The sequence below is a fragment of the Oncorhynchus tshawytscha genome, linkage group LG08, assembly GCF_018296145.1.
Source record: "Oncorhynchus tshawytscha isolate Ot180627B linkage group LG08, Otsh_v2.0, whole genome shotgun sequence".
Taxonomy (NCBI): domain Eukaryota; kingdom Metazoa; phylum Chordata; class Actinopteri; order Salmoniformes; family Salmonidae; genus Oncorhynchus; species Oncorhynchus tshawytscha.
This window is the reverse complement of record NC_056436.1, coordinates 79,149,894-79,173,896: the sequence shown is the minus strand read 5'-3', so window position 1 is coordinate 79,173,896 and position 24,003 is coordinate 79,149,894. Positions and strand designations below refer to the sequence as shown.

Sequence of the window (24,003 nt, the reverse complement as noted above, 5' to 3'; positions counted from 1 at the left end):
TAATTCTCTCTTTCTCTCTTTCTCTCTTTCTTTTTCTCTCTCCGAGGACCTGAGCCCTAGGACCATGCCTCAGGACTACCTGGCATGATGACTCCTTGCTGTCCCCAGTCCACCTGGCCGTGCTGCTGCTCCAGTTTCAACTGTTCTGCCTGCGGCTACAGAATCCTGACCTGTTCACCGGACGTGCTACCTGTCCCAAACCTGCTGTTTTCAACTCTCTAGAGACAGCAGGACTGGTAGAGACACTCTTCATGATCGGCTATGAAAAGCCAACTGAGGTGCTGTCTTGCTGCACCCTCGACAACTACGGTGATTGTTATTATTTGACCATGCTGGTCATTTATGAACATTTTAACATCTTGGCCATGTTCTGTTATGATCTCCACCCGGCACAGCCAGAAGAGGACTGGCCACCCCACATAGCCTAGTTCCTCTCTAGGTTTCTTCCTAGGTTTTGGCCTTTCTAGGGAGTTTTTCCTAGCCACCGTGCTTCTACACCTGCATTGCTTGCTGTTTGGGGTTTTAGGCTGGGTTTCTGTACAGCACTTTGAGATATCAGCTGATGTACGAAGGGCTATATAAATACGTTTGATTTGATTTTGATTTGATTTGACGGGCGGGGAAGGAGAGGACAGGGCAGGGAAGGAGAGGACAGGGCGGGAAAGAAGAGGGACAGGGCAGGACAGGAGAGGACATGGCAGGAGAGGAGAGGACATAAGAGGACAGGGGTAGAACAGGTAGAACAGGCAGCAACACCTGTTCTAATACTACTACAGTATAACTCTACTGTTCTAATACTACTACATTATAACTCTACTGTTCTACTACTACATTATAACTCTACTGTTCTACTACTACATTATAACTCTACTGTTCTAATACTATAATATAACTCTACTGTTCTAATACTACTACAGTATAACTCTACTGTTCTAATACTACTACATTATAACTCTACTGTTCTACTACTACAGTATAACTCTACTAGTACTACTACTACTGCTACAGTATAAAATGGCGCCGGAGAAGATGGCAGACATTTTACGTGCCCCCAGCCGATTGTGTTTTTTTGTTTGCTTATTTGCATTGTTTGTAACTTATTGTTTTATCTATTTTGTACATAATGTTGCCTCTACCGTCTCTTATGACCAAAAATAACTTCTAGACATCAGGACTGCGATTACTCTCCACGGACTAGCAGAATCCTTTTTCCTTTCAGGACTCTGACGAGCCCGATGCTGAGGATACGCTGCTTCCTCGGGAGCAGGCCCTGATCCCCGTGATCTGCGTGAAGAAGAGGCGACCAAAGAGGAGCCAAAGGTCTGTCTGCCTTCTGAGAATTCGCAAGCGATTGAATAAACCCCCACTATCCTCCATTCTGCTAGCAAACATGCAATGTTTGGACAATAAAATCGACGAGTTACACTGAAGATTAAACTACCAATGGGACATTAAAAACTGTAACATCTTATGATTCACGGAGTCATAGCTGAACGACGACAACATCAACACACAGCTGGCTGGTTATGCGATGTGCCGGCAGGATAGAACAGAGGCGTCTGGTAAGACAAGGGGCGGCAGACTATGTATTTTTGTAAACAGCTGGTTTCTTTGTAGCGGTTTGTAAACAATCTGTATTCTTTGTAGCTGTTTACATACTACCACAGTCAGAGGCTGGCACTAAGATAGCATTGAATGAGCTGTATTCCATCTTAAGCAAACAAGAAAACGCTCACCCAGAGGCGGCGCTCCTAGTAGCCGGGGACTTAAATGCAGGGGAACTTAAATCAGTTTGACCAAATTTCTATCAGCATGTTAAATGTGCATCCAGAGGAAAAATACTCCACACAAAGAGACACGTACGAAGCTCTACCTCGCCCTACATTAGGGGAATATGACAATAATTCTATCCTCCTTACAAGCAAAAGTTCAAGCAGGAAGCACCAGTGACGAGATCAATAATAAAGTGGTCAGATGAAACAGATGCTAAGCTACAGGACTGTTTTGCTAGCACAGATTGGAATATGTTCTGGGCATCATCCAATGGAATTGAGGAGTACACCACATCAGTTATTGGCTTCATCAATAAGTGCATCGATGACGTTGTCTCCACAGTGACTGTACGTACATACCCCAACCAGAAGCCATGAATTACAGGCAGCATCCACACTAAGCTAAAGGCTAGAGCTGCCACTTTCAAGGACCGGGACTCTAACCCGGAAGCTTATAAGAAATCCCCCTATGCCCTCTGACGAACCATCAAACAGGCAAAGCGTCAATACAGGACTAAGATCGAATCGTGCTACACCAGCTCTGAAGCTCGTCGGATGTGGCAGGGCTTGCAAACCATTACAGACTACAAGGGGAAGCACAGCCGAAAGGTGCCCAGTTACATGAGCCTGCCAGACGAGCTAAACGACTTCTATGCTCGCTTCGAGGCAAATAACACTGAAACATGCATGAGAGCTCCAGCTGTTCCGGAAGACTGTGTGATCACAGTCTCCGCAGCCGATGTGAGTAAGACCTTTAAACCGGTCAACATTCACAAGGCTGCTGGGCCAGACGGATTACCAGGATGTGTACTGCGAGCATGCGCTGACCAACTGGCATCTTCACTGACATTTTCATCCACATAGTTTATGTGTTGGGGGGCTAGGGTCAGTTTGTTATATCTGGAGTACTTCTCCTGTCCTATTCGGTGTCCTGTGTGAATCTAAGTGTGCGTTCTCTAATTCTCTCCTTCTCTCTCTCGGAGGACCTGAGCCCTAGGACCATGCCCCAGGATTACCTGACATGATGACTCCTTGCTGTCCCCAGTCCACCTGGCCGTGCTGCTGCTCCAGTTTCAACTGTTCTGCCTTCTTATTATTCGAACATGCTGATCATTTATGAACATTTGAACATCTTGGCCATGTTCTGTTATAATCTCCACCCGGCACAGCCAGAAGAGGACTGGCCACCCCACATAGCCTGGTTCCTCTCTAGGTTTCTTCCTAGGTTTTGGCCTTTCTAGGGAGTTTTTCCTAGCCACCGTGCTTCTACACCTGCACTGCTTGCTGTTTGGGGTTTTAGGCTGGGTTTCTGTACAGCACTTTGAGATATCAGCTGATGTACGAAGAGCTATATAAATAAATTTGATTTGATTTGATTTGATCCTCTTCCTGTCCGAGTCTGCAATACCAACATGTTTTAAGCAGACCACCATAGTCCCTATACCTAAGAACACTATGGTAACCTGCATAAACGACTACCAACCTGTAACCCTCACGTCTGTAGCCATGAAGTGCCTTGAAAGGCTGGTCATGGCTTACATCAACACCATCCTCCCAGAAACCCTAGACCTACTCCAATTTTCATATCGCCCCAACAGATCCACAGATGATGCAATCTCCTATGCATAGATGTTGTCACTTTAAAAACTCTACTTACATGTACATACTACCTCAACTAACCATTGCCCCTGCACGTTAAATCTGTACCAGTACCCCCCTGTATATAGTCTCCACATTGAATCTGTACCATAACACCCTGTATATAGCCTCCACACTGACTCTGTACCAGTACCCCTGTAAATAGTCTCCACATTGAATCTGTACCGGTACCCCCCTGTATATAGCCTCCACATTGACTCTGTACCGGTACCCCCCTGTATATAGCCTCCACATTGACTCTGTACCGGTACCCCCTGTATATAGTCTCCACATTGAATCTGTACCGGTACCCCCTGTATATAGTCTCCACATTGACTCTGTACCAGTACCCCCTGGAAATAGTCTCCACATTGAATCTGTACCGGTACCCCCTGTATATAGTCTCCACATTGACTCTGTACCGGTACCCCCCTGTATATAGTCTCCACATTGACTCTGTACCGTAACACCCTGTATATAGTCTCCACACTGACTCTGTACCGTAACATCCTGTATATAGCCTCCACATTGAATCTGTACTGTAACCCCCTGTATATAAGCGCCACATTGACTCTGTACCGTAACACCCTGTATATAGTCTCCACATTGACTCTGTACTGGTACCCCCTGTATATAGTCTCCACATTGACTCTGTACCAGTACCCCCTGTATATAGTCTCCACATTGACTCTCTACTGGTACCCCTGTATATAGTCTCCACATTGACTCTGTACCGGTACCCCCCTGTATGTAGTCTCCACATTGAATATGTACCGGTACCCCTGTATATAGTCTCCACATTGAATATGTACCTGTAACCCCTGTATATTGTCTCCACATTGACTCTGTACCGGTACCCCCCTGTATATAGTCTCCACATTGAATATGTACCGTAACACCCTGTATATAGCCTCCACATTGACTCTGTACCAGTACCCCTGTAACTAGTCTCCACATTGAATCTGTACCGGTACCCCCCTGTATATAGCCTCCACATTGACTCTGTACCGGTACCCCCCTGTACATAGTCTCCACATTGAATCTGTACCGGTACCCCCTGTATATAGCCTCCACATTGACTCTGTACCGGTACCCCCTGTATATAGCCTCCACATTGACTCTGTACCAGTACCCCTGTATATAGTCTCCACATTGACTCTGTACCGGTACCCCCTGTATATAGTCTCCACATTGACTCTGTACTGGTACCCCTGTATATAGTCTCCACATTGACTCTGTACTGGTACCCCCTGTATATAGTCTCCACATTGACTCTGTACCGGTACCCCCTGTATATAGTCTCCACATTGACTCTCTACTGGTACCCCTGTATATAGTCTCCACATTGAATATGTACCAGTACCCCCTGTATATAGTCTCCACATTGAATATGTACCAGTACCCCCTGTATATAGTCTCCACATTGAATATGTACCAGTACCCCCTGTATATAGTCTCCACATTGAATATGTACCAGTACCCCCTGTATATAGTCTCCACATTGAATATGTACCAGTACCCCCTGTATATAGTCTCCACATTGAATATGTACCAGTACCCCCTGTATATAGTCTCCACATTGAATATGTACCAGTACCCCCTGTATATAGTCTCCACATTGAATATGTACCAGTACCCCCTGTATATAGTCTCCACATTGAATATGTACCAGTACCCCCTGTATATAGTCTTGCTGTTGTTATTTTACTGCTGCTATTTAATTACTTGTTACTTTTATCTCTTATTCTTATCCGTATTCTTTGAAACTGCATTGTTGGTTAGGTGGCTAATTAAGTAAGCATTTCCCTGTAAGGTCAACACAAGGACAACAACATGTCTCTCAGGAGCTCAGCTAACTTTCGCCCAAGCCTACTGTTCTACTAATACAGTACAGTATCCAACCCCACTACTCTCCTCCTAGATCTGAACCCTAACGATATATTATAGTATAATATGGAAGACATTTAGTACACAGTATCCTGTCCTCACAGTATCCTGTCCTCACAGTATCCTGCCCTCACAGTATCCTGCCCTCACAGTACCATGTCCTCACAGTATCCTGCCCTCACAGTATCCTGTCCTCACAGTATCCTGCCCCTCACAGTATCCTGCCCTCACAGTATCCTGCCCTCACAGTACCATGTCCTCACAGTATCCTGTCCTCACAGTATCCTGCCCTCACAGTACCATGTCCTCACAGTATCCTGCCCTCACAGTATCCTGTCCTCACAGTATCCTGCCCTCACAGTACCCTGCCCTCACAGTATCCTGCCCTCACAGTATCCTGCCCCTCACAGTATCCTGCCCTCACAGTACCCTGCCCTCACAGTATCCTGCCCTCACAGTATCCTGCCCTCACAGTACCTCTTCATTTCTCTCTCTCCATCCATGTCTGTGTGATGTATCTGTCAGGTTTCAGAGGGCTAGGGCCACTGTAATCACAGCACTAATGGATGCTCTTTAATTATGTCTCTACGCTTTGTACTGGCACAAATCCATGATGGGTCGCACTCCTGGCCATAATAACTACCGTGTCTAGGAGAGAGAGGAAGAGAGGGGAGAGAGAAAAAATGAGAGATGGAGGGAAGGAGAGACAGTGGGGAGATAGAAAGATAAAATCAGAGAGAGGGAAAGCTGTCACCAGAATGACATTCAGCATTCTAACATCTGGTGTTACTGGACCGCAAAGACACACCGCTTTATCAGTCAGTGATGTTTAATGAGCAGCCTCTCTCTCTCTCTCTAAAAACCCATGACCTTGCATGTCAGTGTCCCCAGTGTGTTATAAGACCAATATGTTCTGTGACAGCTCAGAAACCTCCGCCCTGCCACTAGAGGAGTGTCAGTCTGTGTGAGGAAATAGCAGAGTGTCAGTCTGTATGAGGAAGCAGCAGAGTGTCAGTCTGTGTGAGGAAACAGCAGAGTGTCAGTCTGTGTGAGGAAACAGTGGTGTCAGTCCTGTGTGAGGAAACAGCAGAGTGTCAGTCTGTATGAGGAAACAGCGGAGTTTCAGTCTGTATGAGGAAACAGCGGAGTTTCAGTCTGTGTGAGGAAACAGCAGAGTGTCAGTCTGTATGAGGAAACAGCAGAGTGTCAGTCTGTGTGAGGAAACAGCAGAGTGTCAGTCTGTGTGAGGAAACAGCAGAGTGTCAGTCTGTGTGAGGAAACAGCGGTGTCAGTCTGTGTGAGGAAACAGCGGTGTCAGTCTGTGTGAGGAAACAGCGGTGTCAGTCTGTGTGAGGAAACAGCGGTGTCAGTCTGTGTGAGGAAACAGCGGTGTCAGTCTGTGTGAGGAAACAGCGGTGTCAGTCTGTGTGAGGAAACAGCAGAGTGTCAGTCAGTATGAGGAAGCAGCAGCCTGTCAGTCTGTGTGGAAACAGTAGTGTCAGTCTGTGTGAGGAAACAGTGGTGTGAGTCTGTGGAAACAGTGGGTTCAGTCTGTGTGAGGAAACAATGGGTTCAGTCTGTGAGGAAACAGCGGAGTTTCAGTCTGTGTGGAAACAGTAGTGTCAATCTGTGTGGAAACAGTGGTGTCAGTCTGTGTGAGAAAACAGAGGAGTGTCAGTCTGTGTGATGAGAGAGAGAGAGGAGTCAAATAGATTGTTTATTTGTTTGCTAATGCATTTCTAAGTGGCCTGGCCTTAAAAGATGAAAGACTGACACGAAAGAGAGGGAGAGGAGAGAAGAAAGAGCGAGAGAGAGAGAAAATAAGCGACCAATTAGTGAGATTAGCCTTAGATCTTGAAGCTTTGTTAACCTTACATGCAGTCCTCAGTCTTCTTTCCACTGAGGCTATTCCTGACCACTACGAATGTACATGTGTTGACTGAGAGGTGTGTGTTTTGTGTGGGTGTGTGTGTGTTGTGCATGCGTATGCCGAGCAGGTCTGCAGTAGGCTACTCTGTGGCAGTAATATCAGCCTAGAACCAAACGCTGACTGAGCGACCTCATTGACATGATAATAAGAATCAGTATCACACACAGCCATGCCTCTCCAGTCTATGGCTTGGAAGACTTCAAATGGACCACAACAACTCCATTTAATATTACCCTGGAAGGAGAGAGAGAGTAGTTATAATATTACCCTGGAAAGGGATAGAGAGTAGTTATAATATTACCCTGGAAGGAGAGAGTAGTTATAATATTACCCTGGAAGGGGATAGAGAGTAGTTATAATATTACCCTTGAAGGAGAGAGTAGTTATAATATTACCCTGGAAGGGGATATAGAGTAGTTATAATATTACCCTTGAAGGAGAGAGTAGTTATAATATTACCCTGGAAGGAGAGAGATATTAGTTATAATATTACCTTGGAAGGAGAGAGAGAGTAGTTATTATATTACCCTGGAAGGAGAGAGAGTAGCTATAATATTACCCTGGAAGGGGATAGAGAGTAGTTATAATATTACCCTGGAAGGAGAGAGTAGTTATAAAATTACCCTGGAAGGAGAGAGTAGTTATAAAATTACCCTGGAAGGAGAGAGTAGTTATAAAATTACCCTGGAAGGAGAGAGTAGCTATAATATTACCCTGGAAGGGGATAGAGAGTAGTTATAAAATTACCCTGTTTGGAGAGAGTAGTTATAATATTACCATGGAAGGGGACAGAGAGTAGTTATAATATTACCCATGAAGGAGAGAGTACAGTGCCTTGCGAAAGTATTCGGCCCCCTTGAACTTTGCGACCTTTTGCCACATTTCAGGCTTCAAACATAAAGATATAAAACTGTATTTTTTTGTGAAGAATCAACAACAAGTGGGACACAATCATGAAGTGGAACGACATTTATTGGATATTTCAAACTTTTTTAACAAATCAAAAACTGAAAAATTGGGCGTGCAAAATTATTCAGCCCCCTTAAGTTAATACTTTGTAGCGCCACCTTTTGCTGCGATTACAGCTGTAAGTCGCTTGGGGTATGTCTCTATCAGTTTTGCACATCGAGAGACTGAAATTTTTTCCCATTCCTCCTTGCAAAACAGCTCGAGCTCAGTGAGGTTGGATGGAGAGCATTTGTGAACAGCAGTTTTCAGTTCTTTCCACAGATTCTCGATTGGATTCAGGTCTGGACTTTGACTTGGCCATTCTAACACCTGGATATGTTTATTTTTGAACCATTCCATTGTAGATTTTGCTTTATGTTTTGGATCATTGTCTTGTTGGAAGACAAATCTCCGTCCCAGTCTCAGGTCTTTTGCAGACTCCATCAGGTTTTCTTCCAGAATGATCCTGTATTTGGCTCCATCCACCTTCCCATGAATTTTAACCATCTTCCCTGTCCCTGTTGAAGAAAAGCAGGCCCAAACCATGATGCTGCCACCACCATGTTTGACAGTGGGGATGGTATGTTCAGGGTGATGAGCTGTGTTGCTTTTACGCCAAACATAACGTTTTGCATTGTTGCCAAAAAGTTAAATTTTGGTTTCATCTGACCAGAGCACTTTCTTCCACATGTTTGGTGTGTCTCCCAGGTGGCTTGTGGCAAACTTTAAACTACACTTTTTATGGATATCTTTAAGAAATGGCTTTCTTCTTGCCACTCTTCCATAAAGGCCAGATTTGTGCAATATACAACTGATTGTTGTCCTATGGACAGAGTCTCCCACCTCAGCTGTAGATCTCTGCAGTTCATCCAGAGTGATCATGGGCCTCTTGGCTGCATCTCTGATCAGTCTTCTCCTTGTATGAGCTGAAAGTTTAGAGGGACGGCCAGGTCTTGGTAGATTTGCAGTGGTCTGATACTCCTTCCATTTCAATATTATCGCTTGCACAGTGCTCCTTGGGATGTTTAAAGCTTGGGAAATCTTTTTGTATCCAAATCCGGCTTTAAACTTCTTCACAACAGTATCTCGGACCTGCCTGGTGTGTTCCTTGTTCTTCATGATGCTCTCTGCGCTTTTAACGGACCTCTGAGACTATCACAGTGCAGGTGCATTCATACGGAGACTTGATTACACACAGGTGGATTGTATTTATCATCATTAGTCATTTAGGTCAACATTGGATCATTCAGAGATCCTCACTGAACTTCTGGAGAGAGTTTGCTGCACTGAAAGTAAATGGGCTGAATAATTTTGCACGCCCAATTTTTCAGTTTTTGATTTGTTAAAAAAGTTTGAAATATCCAATAAATGTCGTTCCACTTCATGATTGTGTCCCACTTGTTGTTGATTCTTCACAAAAAATACAGTTTTATGTCTTTATGTTTGAAGCCTGAAATGTGGCAAAAGGTCGCAAAGTTCAAGGGGGCCGAATACTTTCGCAAGGCACTGTAGTTATAATATTACCCTGGAAGGGGATAGAGAGTAGTTATAATATTACCCTGGAAGGAGAGAGAGAGTAGTTATATTATTACCCTGGAAAGAGAGAGAGAGTAGTTATAATATTACCCTGGAAGGAGAGAGAGAGAGTTATAATATTACCCTGGACGGGGATAGAGAGTAGCTATAATATTACCCTGGAAGGAGAGAGAAAGTAGCGATAATATTACTATGGAAGGAGAGAGAGAGTAGCTATAATATTACCCTGGAAGGAGAGAGAGTAGCTATAATATTACCCTGGAAGGAGAGAGTAGCTATAATATGACCCTGGAAGGAGAGAGTAGCTATAATATTACCCTGGAAGGAGAGAGTAGCTATTATATTACCCTGGAAGGAGAGAGTAGCTATAATATTACCCTGGAAGGGGATAGAGAGTAGTTATAATATTACCCTGGAAGGGGATAGAGAGTAGTTATAATATTACACTGGAAGGAGAGAGTAGCTATAATATTACCCTGGAAGGAGAGTAGCTATAATATTACCCTGGAAGGGGATAGAGAGTAGTTATAATATTACCCTGGAAGGGGATAGAGAGTAGTTATAATATTACACTGGAAGGAGAGAGTAGCTATAATATTACCCTGGAAGGAGAGTAGCTATAATATTACCCTGGAAGGGGATAGAGAGTAGTTATAATATTACCCTGGAAGGAGAGAGAGAGTAGGTATAATATTACCCTGGAAGGGGATAGAGAGTAGTTATAATATTACCCTGGAAGGAGAGAGTAGTTATAATATTACCCTGGAAGGAGAGAGAGAGTAGGTATAATATTACCCTGGAAGGAGAGAGTAGTTATAATATTACCCTGGAAGGGGATAGAGAGTAGCTATAATATTACCCTTGAAGGAGAGCGAGTTTATAATATTACCCTGGAAGGAGAGAGAGATTATAATATTACCTTGGAAGGAGAGAGAGATTATAATATTACCTTGGAAGGAGAGAGTAGTTATAATATTACCCTGGAAGGAGAGAGAGAGTAGCTATAATATTACCCTGGAAGGAGAGAGAGTAGTTACAATATTACCCTGGAAGGAGAGAGCGTGTAGCTATTTGTCTTCATGAATAAACATCTACCCTATGTGGTCTTACAGAAGAACATACACACACCTTGTTGAATAAACATGTTGCCTTGCAGTGCGCTATATAGGGCTCAGGTCTGAAGTAGTGCACTATAGAGGGCTCAGGTCTAAAGTAGTGCACTATATAGGGCTCAGGTCTAAAGTAGTGCACTATATAGGCTCTGGTCTAAAGTAGTGCACTATATAGGCTCTGGTCTAAAGTGGTGCACTATATTGGGCTCAGGTTTAAAGTGGTGCACTATATAGGGCTCTGATCTAAAGTAGTGCACTATATAGGGCTCAGGTCTAAAGTAGTGCACTATATAGGGCTCTGGTCTAAAGTGGTGCACTATATTGGGCTCAGGTCTAAAGTAGTGCACTATATAGGGCTCAGGTCTAAAGTGGTGCACTATATAGGGCTCAGGTCTAAAGTAGTGCACTATATAGGGCTCAGGTCTAAAGTAGTGCACTATATAGGGCTAGGGTCTAAAGTGGTGCACTCTATAGGGCTCTGGTCTAAAGTGGTGCACTATATAGGGCTCTGGTCTAAAGTGGTGCACTATATAGGGCTCTGGTCTAAAGTAGTGCACTATATAGGGCTCTGGTCTAAAGTGGTGCACTATATAGTGTTCTGGTCTAAAGTAGTGCACTATATAGGGCTCTGGTCTAAAGTGGTGCACTATATAGTGTTCTGGTCTAAAGTAGTGCACTATATTGGGCTCTGGTCTAAAGTGGTGCACTATATAGGGCTCTGGTCTAAAGTAGTGCACTATATTGGGCTCTGGTCTAAAGTAGTGCACTGTATAGAGTTCTACAATGTGATTTTCTGGCTCTTTTGTCTGTCAAGTGAAGTGCACTATGATGACAATTACAGTCTCTGGTCTTTTTAAGTAGAACTGCACTATATTGGTGGCTGACTAAAGTATTTTTTGCCCCACTGTATCTATTCTACAATGTGATTTTTCCCTCTGTGTTTTTTATTCTCATTTTGTCTGTCATATCTATTCCCTCTGTGTATATCTATTCCTCTGTGTGATATCTATTCCCTCTCTGTGTATATCTATTCCTTCTGTGTATATCATCTTTTATATCTATTCCTTCTGTGATATCTATTCCCTCTGTGTGTATATCTATTCCCTCTGTGTATATCTATTCCCTCTCTGTGTATATCTATTCCTTCTGTGTATATCTTTCCCCTGTGTGTATATCTATTCCCTCTGTGTGTATATCTATTCCCTCTCTGTGTATATCCCCTCTGTGTATATCTATTCCCTCTGTGTGTATATTTATTCCCTCTGTGTATATCTATTCCCTCTGTGTATATCTATTCCCTCTGTGTATATCTATTCCCTCTGTGTGTATATCTATTCCCTCTCTGTGTATATCTATTCCTTCTGTGTGTATATCTATTCCCTCTCTGTGTATATCTATTCCTTCTGTGTATATCTATTCCCTCTATGTGTATATCTATTCCCTCTGTGTATATCTATTCCCTCTCTGTGTATATCTATTCCTTCTGTGTATATCTATTCCCTCTGTGTGTATATCTATTCCCTCTGTGTATATCTATTCCCTCTATGTGTATATCTATTCCCTCTCTGTGCATATCTATTCCCTCTGTGTGTATATCTATTCCCTCTCTGTGTATATCTATTCCTTCTGTGTATATCTATTCCCTCTGTGTGTATATCTATTCCCTCTGTGTATATCTATTCCCTCTCTGTGTATATCTATTCCTTCTGTGTATATCTATTCCCTCTGTGTGTATATCTATTCCCTCTGTGTGTATATCTATTCCCTCTGTGTGTATATCTATTCCCTCTGTGTGTATATCTATTCCCTCTGTGTATATCTATTCCCTCTATGTGTATATCTATTCCCTCTGTGTGTATATCTATTCCCTCTGTGTATATCTATTCCCTCTGTGTGTATATCTATTCCCTCTGTGTGTATATCTATTCCCTCTGTGTGTATATCTATTCCCTCTATGTGTATATCTATTCCCTCTATGTGTATACCTATTTCTGTGTATTCCCTCTTTCCTTCTCTAACTGTGGCTTATCTGGCAGGGGAAATGAGGAGGATCCCACTGCGTGTATGGCACCCTATTCCATATTTAGTACACTACCTTTGACCAGAGCTATATGGGAACGACATAGGAACGACATAGGGAACAGGGTGTAATTTGTTCCGCAAACACTGAGAGATTGAAGCTGACTGCTGAAGGCATGTTGTCCTGAAGATGCACGGGGCCTTATCACTCTCTGGCTCAGGGACTTTGAAGGCTAAGCTACAGTATAAGGCCTACTGTGTCCCTGGCTCTCTCTACTCCACACATAGAGCACCAGTACTAATGTTGCCTGGTGCTAGAGGGCTCTAATAGCAACACTCTAGATTCTAGAACACTCCGGAGAACTCTATAGCTACATTCCAGTAGATTCCGGAACACTCTATAACACTCCCCCTCTCACATGTTGTGTTCTGAAGGACATGTGAAGAGCGAGAAGGTGAGAAATATAATAACAGAAAGAGGAGGTAGATGACACAGTGTTATAAATGCATGCTTAGTGTAACTATCTTACTGTACAAGATTCTGGACAGCATATTAAAAAAGGTAGATAAGAACCATGCATGATACAATGTCTTTATTATACGATCATGACATGGTATTCTGGTGACTGTTCACACCTGCTCACTATATGGCTCACAACCAAACATGCTAGACTTTTCAAACCAGCTTTAGATCACCATCCGGGATAGCTTCATCTATCTAAGTGACACTATTACATCAACAGTGTTTTTCCCCCCTTTATTTAACCAGGTAGGCCAGTTGAGAACAAGTTTTAATTTACAACTGCGACCTGGCCAAGATAAAGCAAAGCAGTGCGACAAAAACAACAACACAGAGTTACACATGGAATAAACAAACATACAGTCAATAACATTATAGACAATCTGTATATGGTGTGTGCAAATGGAGTAAGGAGAAAAGGCAATAAATAGGCCAATAGTAGCGAAGTAATTACTGTTGACCGCTGAGCCTCATCGTTAACCACAGAGGTATAGACCTGCAGCATGAACACTACCTTCTGAAAGTCCCTCAACGTGCTTCTGCACCTTGCAGCTAGCAGGTTGCTGTGGCGTTTTACACTACGATGTGGATGTGCAGTCACTCACTGACGAGACCAAACCCACACTCATACCACCTCCTCATTAACTCCAGACTCAGTTTGGATTGGTCGGAAAAACGTTCCAGGCACTGTGACAACACTATAGAGGATTCCACCGCCGTCATCCAAAAATAGACAGATCTAGAAGAGAGAGAGGCAGCACATAAAGATTTTAACGTGTGTGTGTGTGCGTGCGTGCGAGTGAGCGAGCGCCAGACGGAGAATATTTTGAGAGCTTCTGACATCGAAGCCATTTCAAATATTTATGACTTACTCACTTTATATAAAGGTTATGATTCATTGACTTGATTCATACTTAATTGACTCACTCACCTCACTTTACATAACAAGGGTTGAGTGGATTCATACTTAATTGTGAGAAAAAAAATTCAAATCTATTTCACACAAGTCAACACCATCCAACAAGATCTCAGTCTCGGCAAAATTAGATGTTCAGCCACGTTCTCCTGCTGCTCTGTATCGTTCCATTTCTCCAAACGTCAACTTTCAAAGTTAAAGGTTAAGTTTAGGCACTCATTCCAAATGGTTAAGGGTTTGAGATAGGGTTGAAACCAGAAATAAAAACCAGTGTCCACAACTGGGATCAAACACCCAACCTTCTGATCCAGAGTCAAGGGATTACCCTACTTGATGCTAATAGCGCTGACTTTGCCCCTAGTGGCTGGTTTTGAAGGCATTTCCTGACGTCCTCAGGACATGGATAGTCCCCACAAATGGTACATCTTGCTGTTTGAGCATCAGAGAGGGCAATGGGAGAAAAATACAGAGACTATGTTGACTGTATTCAATGGGAGAAAAGTACAGAGAGACTATTGACTGTATTCAATGGGAGAAAAATACAGAGACTGTTGACTGTATTCAATGGGAGAAAAATACAGAGACTGTTGACTGTATTCAATGGGAGAAAAATACAGACTGTTGACTGTATTCAATGGGAGAAAAATCAGAGACTGTTGACTGTATTCAATGGGAGAAAAATACAGAGACTGTTGACTGTATTCAATGGGAGAAAAATCAGAGACTGTTGACTGTATTCAATGGGAGAAAAATACAGAGACTGTTGACTGTATTCAATGGGAGAAAAATCAGAGACTTCGTTTTCTCTGTTTCGATGGAAACCAGTGATCCCTGTTTGCAATCTACCTGGCCTGGCTATCACTCAACAACAACTATGTTAATTAATATCTGGTGTCTGACTGATACTAGGTTACTACGGTATATTCAGGTCTAATTAGTAATGTCTGGTGTCTGACTGATACTAGGTTACTACAGTATATTCAGGTCTAATTAGTCATGTCTGGTGTCTGACTGATACTAGGTTACTACAGTATATTCAGGTCTAATTAGTAATGTCTGGTGTCTGACTGATACTAGGTTACTACAGTATATTCAGGTCTAATTAGTAATGTCTGGTGTCTGACTGATACTAGGTTACTACGGTATATTCAGGTCTAATTAGTCATGTCTGGTGTCTGACTGATACTAGGTTACTACGGTATATTCAGGTCTAATTAGTAATGTCTGGTGTCTGACTGATACTAGGTTACTACAGTATATTCAGGTCTAATTAGTAATGTCTGGTGTCTGACTGATACTAGGTTACTACAGTATATTCAGGTCTAATTAGTAATGTCTGGTGTCTGACTGATACTAGGTTACTACAGTATATTCAGGTCTAATTAGTAATGTCTGGTGTCTGACTGATACTAGGTTACTACAGTATATTCAGGTCTAATTAGTAATGTCTGGTGTCTGACTGATACTAGGTTACTACGGTATATTCAGGTCTAATTAGTAATGTCTGGTGTCTGACTGATACTAGGTTACTACGGTATATTCAGGTCTAATTAGTAATGTCTGGTGTCTGACTGATACTAGGTTACTACAGTATATTCAGGTCTAATTAGTAATGTCTGGTGTCTGACTGATACTAGGTTACTACGGTATATTCAGGTCTAATTAGTAATGTCTGGTGTCTGACTGATACTAGGTTACTACGGTATATTCAGGTCTAATTAGTAATGTCTGGTGTCTGACTGATACTAGGTTACTACGGTATATTCAGGTCTAATTAAGAAAGAGAGAGAGAGACAGAAAGAGGTGGAAAGTCTTGGAAGTATACAGTTACATTTATAGACCTGTGGTCCCTTCGGTAAAAACATGAACATTTGAAAGGATTTACTTGTGAAATATTTTATATTCTTTTAACACTTTTCAGTTACAACAATAATATCAATGAGAGCGTACACAACTCTACTGAAATATGTCACCCTAGTTAGTTACTAAAATAAGTCATAAAAGGATGTACAATGCAAGTGTAATTGAAGATTAATAACACATTTGAGTTGACAGACAACATTTTCCTTTTGTCTGCTGTATAACAAGAAGAATATGCTGACACACACCCAAAAACTGTTTTGTAGAGGTTCTGATTAACGGAGAGTAAGCTATGAAAAGAAAGTCACACAATAATTATGTTCCCAAACATTTAGTAGGTACAGCAACCGTAGGTATACAGTCCACCCTGTATGAGAAACATCCCCCCCCGTTGCTGTTTGGTCTACGTTTGACTTGTGACATCGACACTGAAGCTGACATTGACGACTCAATGCTCCTGTCAACACTGTGCCATCACACTCGGAGAACGCGCCATCACACTCGGAGAACGCGCCATCACACTCGAAGAACGCGCCATCACACTCGAAGAACGCGCCATCACACTCGAAGAACGCGCCATCACACTCGAAGAACGCGCCATCACACTCGAAGAACGCGCCATCACACTCTAAGAACGCGCCATCACACTCTAAGAACGCGCCATCACACTCGAAGAACGCGTCATCACAGAACGCGCCATCACACTCTAAGAACGCGCCATCACACTCACATCACACTCTAAGAACGCGCCATCACACTCTAAGAACGCGCCATCACACTCTAAGAACGCGCCATCACACTCGAAGAACGCGCCATCACACTCTAAGAATGTGCTATCATACTCTAGCGATATCCGATAAAAGATTGATCATCCGTCAGGTATTCAGAATGTCTTCTTCACACCTTCACTCACATTAAAATCACTCCGTCTACCGAACCGTCAAGGCAGTTTCTTTAACAAGAGTTTCTCTTTGTCAGGGAGAATATTCTGTACTTTACAAGACATATAGTTTACAAGTCATATTACTAGTTGATCCATTGATTATTACTGGTACAAGTTTAGCCTTTTCAGATAATTAGTGTTTCTTGGTATTGGAGATGATTCTCAAGCTTTATTTGACCTACTGAGGTACTGTTGGTTGAAGTTGTGAGGTTGTTGTTGATATGCAGACTTGCCCTGAGGGTATACCTGAATATTACCCCATACCACTTAACCATTCACACACTTTCTTTTGTTACTGTGGTTATAGTTGCTGTGGGTACAATTACTGTTCAGTCCTACTACAGTCAATTCCTAAAATACAACTGGTGTGACTGTACTGACGATGTGCACTAACCAGTGATTTTGCACTTATAAGAGGTGTACTTATCAGGAATCAACTGTACTACAACATTCCCTCAAAAATATGCACATTATCCATGTCCTATCCTATACTGTTGTTTAGCTGCTAGAGTTTTGGGAGAATGTCGTCCTTTGGCTGGTAATGGCTAATGGCGTAAATCTCCTTCTCGTGGGTGTACACACTTACAGTCAATGAAAGCTACCAAATATCAAAGAGCTTAAAAGTGGAATACTGAACTGAATAGAAGAGTTTGGGATAGATAGAGTAAAAACACACTCCAATGAGAAAAGGGATTGTCCTTCATTAATGTAAACCAGTTTCAGAAGAGGACTAAGAGCCAAAACGCTGTGGGCTTTCAATAACAATCGTATCCCTGTAAAAAGGATACCGTTTGAAGAAAGTAAAAAACAGAGAGGCGGTATAAAAACCAAGATGAGAGGAGGAGGAAGAGTACGAGGATGGGTAGGAGAGGTTCTGTGGACATTGTGATGTAACACTTCACATCTCCTCTGGTCTTCCAGGCATGGGCCATGGGCGATTAGAATTCTCAACACTCCTTCGAACAATCAAATAACACACTTCAACCACCCTATTCCCCATGTAGTGCACTACTTTTGACCAGGGCCTGCATAGGGCTTTGGTCAAAAGTAGTGCACTACATAGAGGATAGCGTGCCATTTCCGACAAACCCTCACCCTGTACTAAAACCACTCTGTACTAAAACCACTTATTTATCTATCTTGCAGTCAAACACACAACTTGATCTTTTCCCCTTGTTTGTTAGCTTTGACTCTCGGACAAGACTCAGCGTTGTTTTTCTAGCATTAAGGATCCCCTCTAGAATGCAAATACCTGGGTTGTCCTAAAGAATATATACATGAACAGCTCGAGAGGATATTGATGGTCCATATAGATCTTCTTTTACCTTATAAGGAGTTATTTTTTGTGGGACAAGGTGGCATCATGTAGGCTGGTTGTCTTCACAAGCAGAGACTTAACAAAAGGTGAGGCGTTATCTTTACAAGAAAAAGATAATTATTTTTTTATTTGATCTTTATTTAACTAGGCAAGTCAGTTAAGAACAAATTCTTATTTTCAATGACGGCCTAGGAACAGTGGGTTAACTGCCTGTTCAGGGGCAGAACGACAGATATTCACCGTGTCAGCTCGGGGATTCGATCTTGCAACCTTTCAGTTACTAGTCCAACACTCTAACCACTAGGCAACCTGCCGCCTCTACAGTCTAACCACTAGGCAACCTGCCGCCTCTACAGTCTAACCACTAGGCAACCTGCCGCCTCTACAGTCTAACCACTAGGCAACCTGCCGCCTCTACAGTCTAACCACTAGGCAACCTGCCGCCTCTACACTCTAACCACTAGGCAACCTGCCACCCCATTTGAATGGTGAAAGTGAACAGCCCCTTTCCCAACAGTTTGGTCTCAGACATATAAGGAAAATAAGAAGAGGGGAAGAAGGAAATGAAAGACTTTCGTTTTGTGTGACACTTTGCTCTTGTTTGTGCCCGGCTGGCCACTCTCTCTCTCTCATTCCTCTAGGCTGCTTAGATGTCACATTATTTGGCCATTTTAGTTCAGAGGAGTAGGAGGGTCTGTTGGAGAGATTCAGAACAAAATAGTACTTCAATCTAGGCCCTTTTCCGATTGGCCCCTCCAGCCTGCTAAAGGTACAGACCAGGCAGGACCTGAACTGGACTAAACAAGCTCTTTTACACACAGCATTGTGCTTCACCAAGGCAGATACTATATACAAGAGGAAGGACAGTACACGGAGGGTGGGGAGGGGGGAGCAGTCTCTGTAGGATGGTTAGGGGGGCTGTGGTCAGGTCTCTGAGGCTTGGTGCTGGGGCAATGGTTGGGTTATAGCTGGATCAGGAGAGGGGACCGCAGAGGTGGTAAGGATTACAGCTGATGGGTGAGAGAGAAATATGGAGAGAGGGGACGGCTGGTTGGAGGCAGGGCCCATGGAGATTGGGGCCAGGGGTGCTTGAAGCAGGAATCCAGGGCTGGGGGCTAGGGAGCATTAAGGGGGCCAAAGAGCCAGGGGGCAGGGGCTGGGGGCAGGGGTCCAGGAGGCAAGGGAATAATTGATGGATCCAGGGATGCAAGGGGGCCCAGGGCTGGATACAGGGAGACAAGGGGATCCAGGACTGGATACAGGGAGACGAGGGGATCCAGGGCCGGATACAGGGAGACGAGGGGACCCATGGCTGGATACAGGGAGACGAGGGGATCCAGGGCTGGATACAGGGAGACGAGGGGATCCAGGGCTGGATACAGGGAGGTGAGGGGATCCAGGGAGACGAGGGGGCCCAGGGCTGGATACAGGGAGACGAGGGGACCCAGGGCTGGATACAGGGAGACGAGGGGAGAGGAGGCTAGATGCTGGGGACCACTAGGTGGACCGGGGACCAGGGCTGATGATGACCTCACTCACGGTAGAACACGTATTCAGTGTAGCTGGTCCAGATCTTGTCGTCCGTCTGCTCGTGAGCGAAGGCGCAGGTCCCCGTGGAGTTACAGGCCACCATGTGAAACCCGGCGTCTGCCAGCTTGTCAAAGGCCTGCTCCAGGAAGGTGAATTTGAGGTAGTAGCGTGACGTGTAGCGCTCTGGGGGCCGGTCCGGGTCACGGCTCTCGTTCAGCGTCTCCCCAAACACCTCTTTAGCCAGCGACGTCTTGCCACAGACCATAATACGAGCAACACGTCTGAACTTGGCGTCGGACTGACTGTCGCGCCCCAATGTATAGGAGCCGCGATAACCGATGGTGATGAATCCCGAGCGTTTACCGTCTCCACTGGGGACCAGACTGGCGCAGGCGGCAGTGCCCAGCGAGGCCAGGTTGCGCCCGGTGTCGATGCCCGGCGAGGAGTCCTCCGGGTCGCTCTGACACCCCTCGTCGCCCAGCGAGTTCTGCTTGCTGAGTTTGGGCGCCAGGATCTTTATGAGCTCAGGTAGGTTGAAGAACTCAGCCTCCCGCTGCAGGCGACCCCGCTCTGGGAAGTGGTCAGGGAGCACCAGCTGCTGATCTCTCATGTAGTCCAGAATATACCGGAACAGGAAACCATCCCTGTCCAGGAAGAAACGGCCCTTGGTGTCTCTCGCCAGCCCTTTGGTGGTTTTCCTGCTAAACATCTCCCACAGGAGAGAGTCTGGTACGCTGACGAGGGTTGAGTAGCGAGTGATGTACACCTGGCCGCCCACGTTCAGCTCTACTATCTCAGGGAAGATGACTGCTTCCCCTAAAGGAATGCTGGGGGTGTTATCGGGCAGAGCCATGGCTATGGTCGTTCTGTTACAGAGAACTCTGCAACCCTACTCCTACTGTCACCTTGCTAGTGAGGTGGGGAGATTTGTTTCCAAGTTATAGCCTACAACTGGACACAGCAGCTCAGAATAGGTTACTTGCGTTCATATGAAATACATTTGAATTTAAAAAAATGAGTTTTATGTTGTCAAAATGAACAAAAGGGTATTTCTGAAACCCTAAAGGTGATCAGCTGATAAAAAAGGGCTTAACTACAGCAGCGCACTATTCCTAAAAGAGCAAAGCAATCACCTAACCTGCAGTTATATCATTTCAGACCGTTAATAGCAAAACTTGACAACACGAAGGCATCTATTCTAACCACAGGTAGCTAAAACACATTGTGCCCATGTCCTTTACGCATAAACCAATGGAATATCCCGAATATTGCACCCGAGGATTAAAACAAAATAGCCTACCAAAATCCGTTCACACTTGCTATTCTCAACGAGTCTTGTCTATACATGGAGAACAGTCCTGAATGGATAATAGCCCACAGCAGTCCTTGATCGGTTCCTCTTATTTCGCCCGATTGTCTTGACGCAAAAATACAAAAGGTGGAACTTCAGTACAATCCATAATTGGAGGTGTCGGTTGGAGTACGGATCAGGAATAGCCAATAAAGGAAGCAGAATTCCCAGACGAAATGCGAGCTAGAGACGTGAACAAAAACAACTCTAGTCGTGCCATCGCCGAGGGGACGACGCTATCTGTCTTTCATTCGGTAGGTTTTCTCCTCCCGTAGTAATAGCCACTCTCTTATGCCATCCCGGAGAGCTTTGCTGCTGCAAAAAGTAGTGTAAATAATCAGCCCCGTTAAACCCCACCTACCTGCCGGTGACGCGCTCTAGCTTTGCCCCAGTCCGGGTCAGTGTTTATATTATGCAAAACTAACAGTTTCACTTACGGCTATAAACACAAAGGCAGATCTGTGATTGTTTAGATGATTCATCAAATGGAATTACGGAGATGATTCATAATTTGGTGTCATGTCATTTCTGTCATGAGCCATATAGCAAAGCAATTGAGATGTCAATTTGATTTTTGCAATCTCAATTTCAATTAATTTGTCATTTTTTGAACATCAACTGTGAATAGTATAGTAAACAGGGGTGTAAATGACCAACTAGGAGTGATTAGAATTGTCATTAACGGCCCTTATAATAAAACTCAGATCCCTATAATAAAACAGGACAACAGCGACACCTAACGGATATAACTACAACTACAACAATGGCAAATACCCAAGATTAAATACAAAACATTGAGCACTCCGTAAAAACGTTAGATATAATTTGAATTCCAAATCAATTAAAAAAAACCATCTAAATTGCATTGTAACTAAGATCACTTTATTGGTCGATTGCACACAAGGTCCAACCAAAATTTGACTTCCGCTATTAACCCAACCCCTCTGAAAGACACACACATATACCGTTTTTTTGGAGGAGAGGTGCGGGGGCTGCCAGACTGGGTGCCCAGGGAGCTGTTGTAGTGGGGGGGTTAAGTGCCTTGTTCAAGGGCACAAAAGCAAGCAATGGAAGCTAGGATTTGATACCAGCAACCCTTTGGTAGCCTGCTCACTTCCCGACTTTTCCTGTCTGACCCGGGATTAGAACACGTAACCCTCCTGCTGCTGGCTCGCATCTCCTACCACTAGGCTACATGCGCTCGCCTCTCTTACCACTAGGCTACATGCACTCGCCTCTCCTACCACTAGGTTACCTGCCGCTCGCCTCTCCTACCACTAGGCTACATGCTCTCGCCTCTCTTACCACTAGGCTACATGCACTCGCCTCTCCTACCACTAGGCTACATGCCCTCACCTCTCCTACCACTAGGCTACATGCCCTCGCCTCTCCTACCACTAGGCTACATGCCCTCACCTCTCCTACCATTAGGCTACATGCCCTCGCCTCTCCTACCACTAGGCTACATGCCCTCACCTCTCCTACCACTAGGCTACATGCCCTCACCTCTCTTACCACTAGGCTACATGCCCTCACCTCTCCTACCACTAGGCTACATGCCCTCACCTCTCCTACCACTAGGCTACATGCCCTCACCTCTCCTACCACTAGGCTACATGCCCTCGCCTCTCCTACCATTAGGCTACATGCCCTCACCTCTCTTACCACTAGGCTACATGCCCTCACCTCTCCTACCACTAGGCTACATGCCCTCACCTCTCCTACCACTAGGCTACATGCCCTCACCTCTCCTACCACTAGGCTACATGCCCTCACCTCTCCTACCATTAGGCTACATGCCCTCACCTCTCCTACCACTAGGCTACATGCCCTCGCCTCTCCTACCACTAGGCTACATGCCCTCACCTCTCTTACCACTAGGCTACATGCCCTCACCTCTCCAACCACTAGGCTACATGCCCTCACCTCTCTTACCACTAGGCTACATGCCCTCACCTCTCTTACCACTAGGCTACATGCCCTCACCTCTCCTACCATTAGGCTACATGCCCTCACCTCTCCAACCACTAGGCTACATGCCCTCACCTCTCTTACCATTAGGCTACATGCCCTCACCTCTCTTACCACTAGGCTACATGCCCTCACCTCTCTTACCACTAGGCTACATGCCCTCACCTCTCCTACCATTAGGCTACATGCCCTCACCTCTCTTACCATTAGGCTACATGCCCTCACCTCTCTTACCATTAGGCTACATGCCCTCACCTCTCTTACCACTAGGCTACATGCCCTCACCTCTCTTACCACTAGGCTACATGCCCTCACCTCTCCTACCATTAGGCTACATGCCCTCACCTCTCCAACCACTAGGCTACATGCCCTCACCTCTCTTACCATTAGGCTACATGCCCTCACCTCTCTTACCACTAGGCTACATGCCCTCACCTCTCCAACCACTAGGCTACATGCCCTCACCTCTCCAACCACTAGGCTACATGCCCTCACCTCTCCTACCACTAGGCTACATGCCCTCACCTCTCTTACCACTAGGCTACATGCCCTCACCTCTCCAACCACTAGGCTACATGCCCTCACCTCTCCAACCACTAGGCTACATGCCCTCACCTCTCTTACCACTAGGCTACATGCCCTCACCTCTCCAACCATTAGGCTACATGCCCTCACCTCTCCTACCACTAGGCTACATGCCCTCGCCTCTCCTACCACTAGGCTACATGCCCTCACCTCTCCTACCACTAGGC

At 44.6% G+C, this 24,003-nt stretch overlaps 1 protein-coding gene across 1 annotated transcript; it reads right to left on the bottom strand.

The window, feature by feature from the left end:
- Positions 1–18,750: 18,750 nt before the first annotated feature.
- Positions 18,751–22,535, bottom strand: LOC112233239 (BTB/POZ domain-containing protein KCTD12-like). Its single transcript, XM_024400725.2, has one exon. The coding sequence runs from the start codon at positions 20,780–20,782 to the stop codon at positions 19,931–19,933; it is 852 nt and encodes a 283-aa protein (XP_024256493.1). The 5' UTR covers positions 20,783–22,535; the 3' UTR covers positions 18,751–19,930.
- Between the last annotated feature and the right edge of the window lie 1,468 nt (positions 22,536–24,003).

What these genes read in the sequence shown, in the direction of transcription:
- LOC112233239 (XM_024400725.2), bottom strand. Translation starts at nt 20,782, where the DNA reads ATGGCTCTGCCCGATAACACCCCCAGCATTCCTTTAGGGGAAGCAGTC.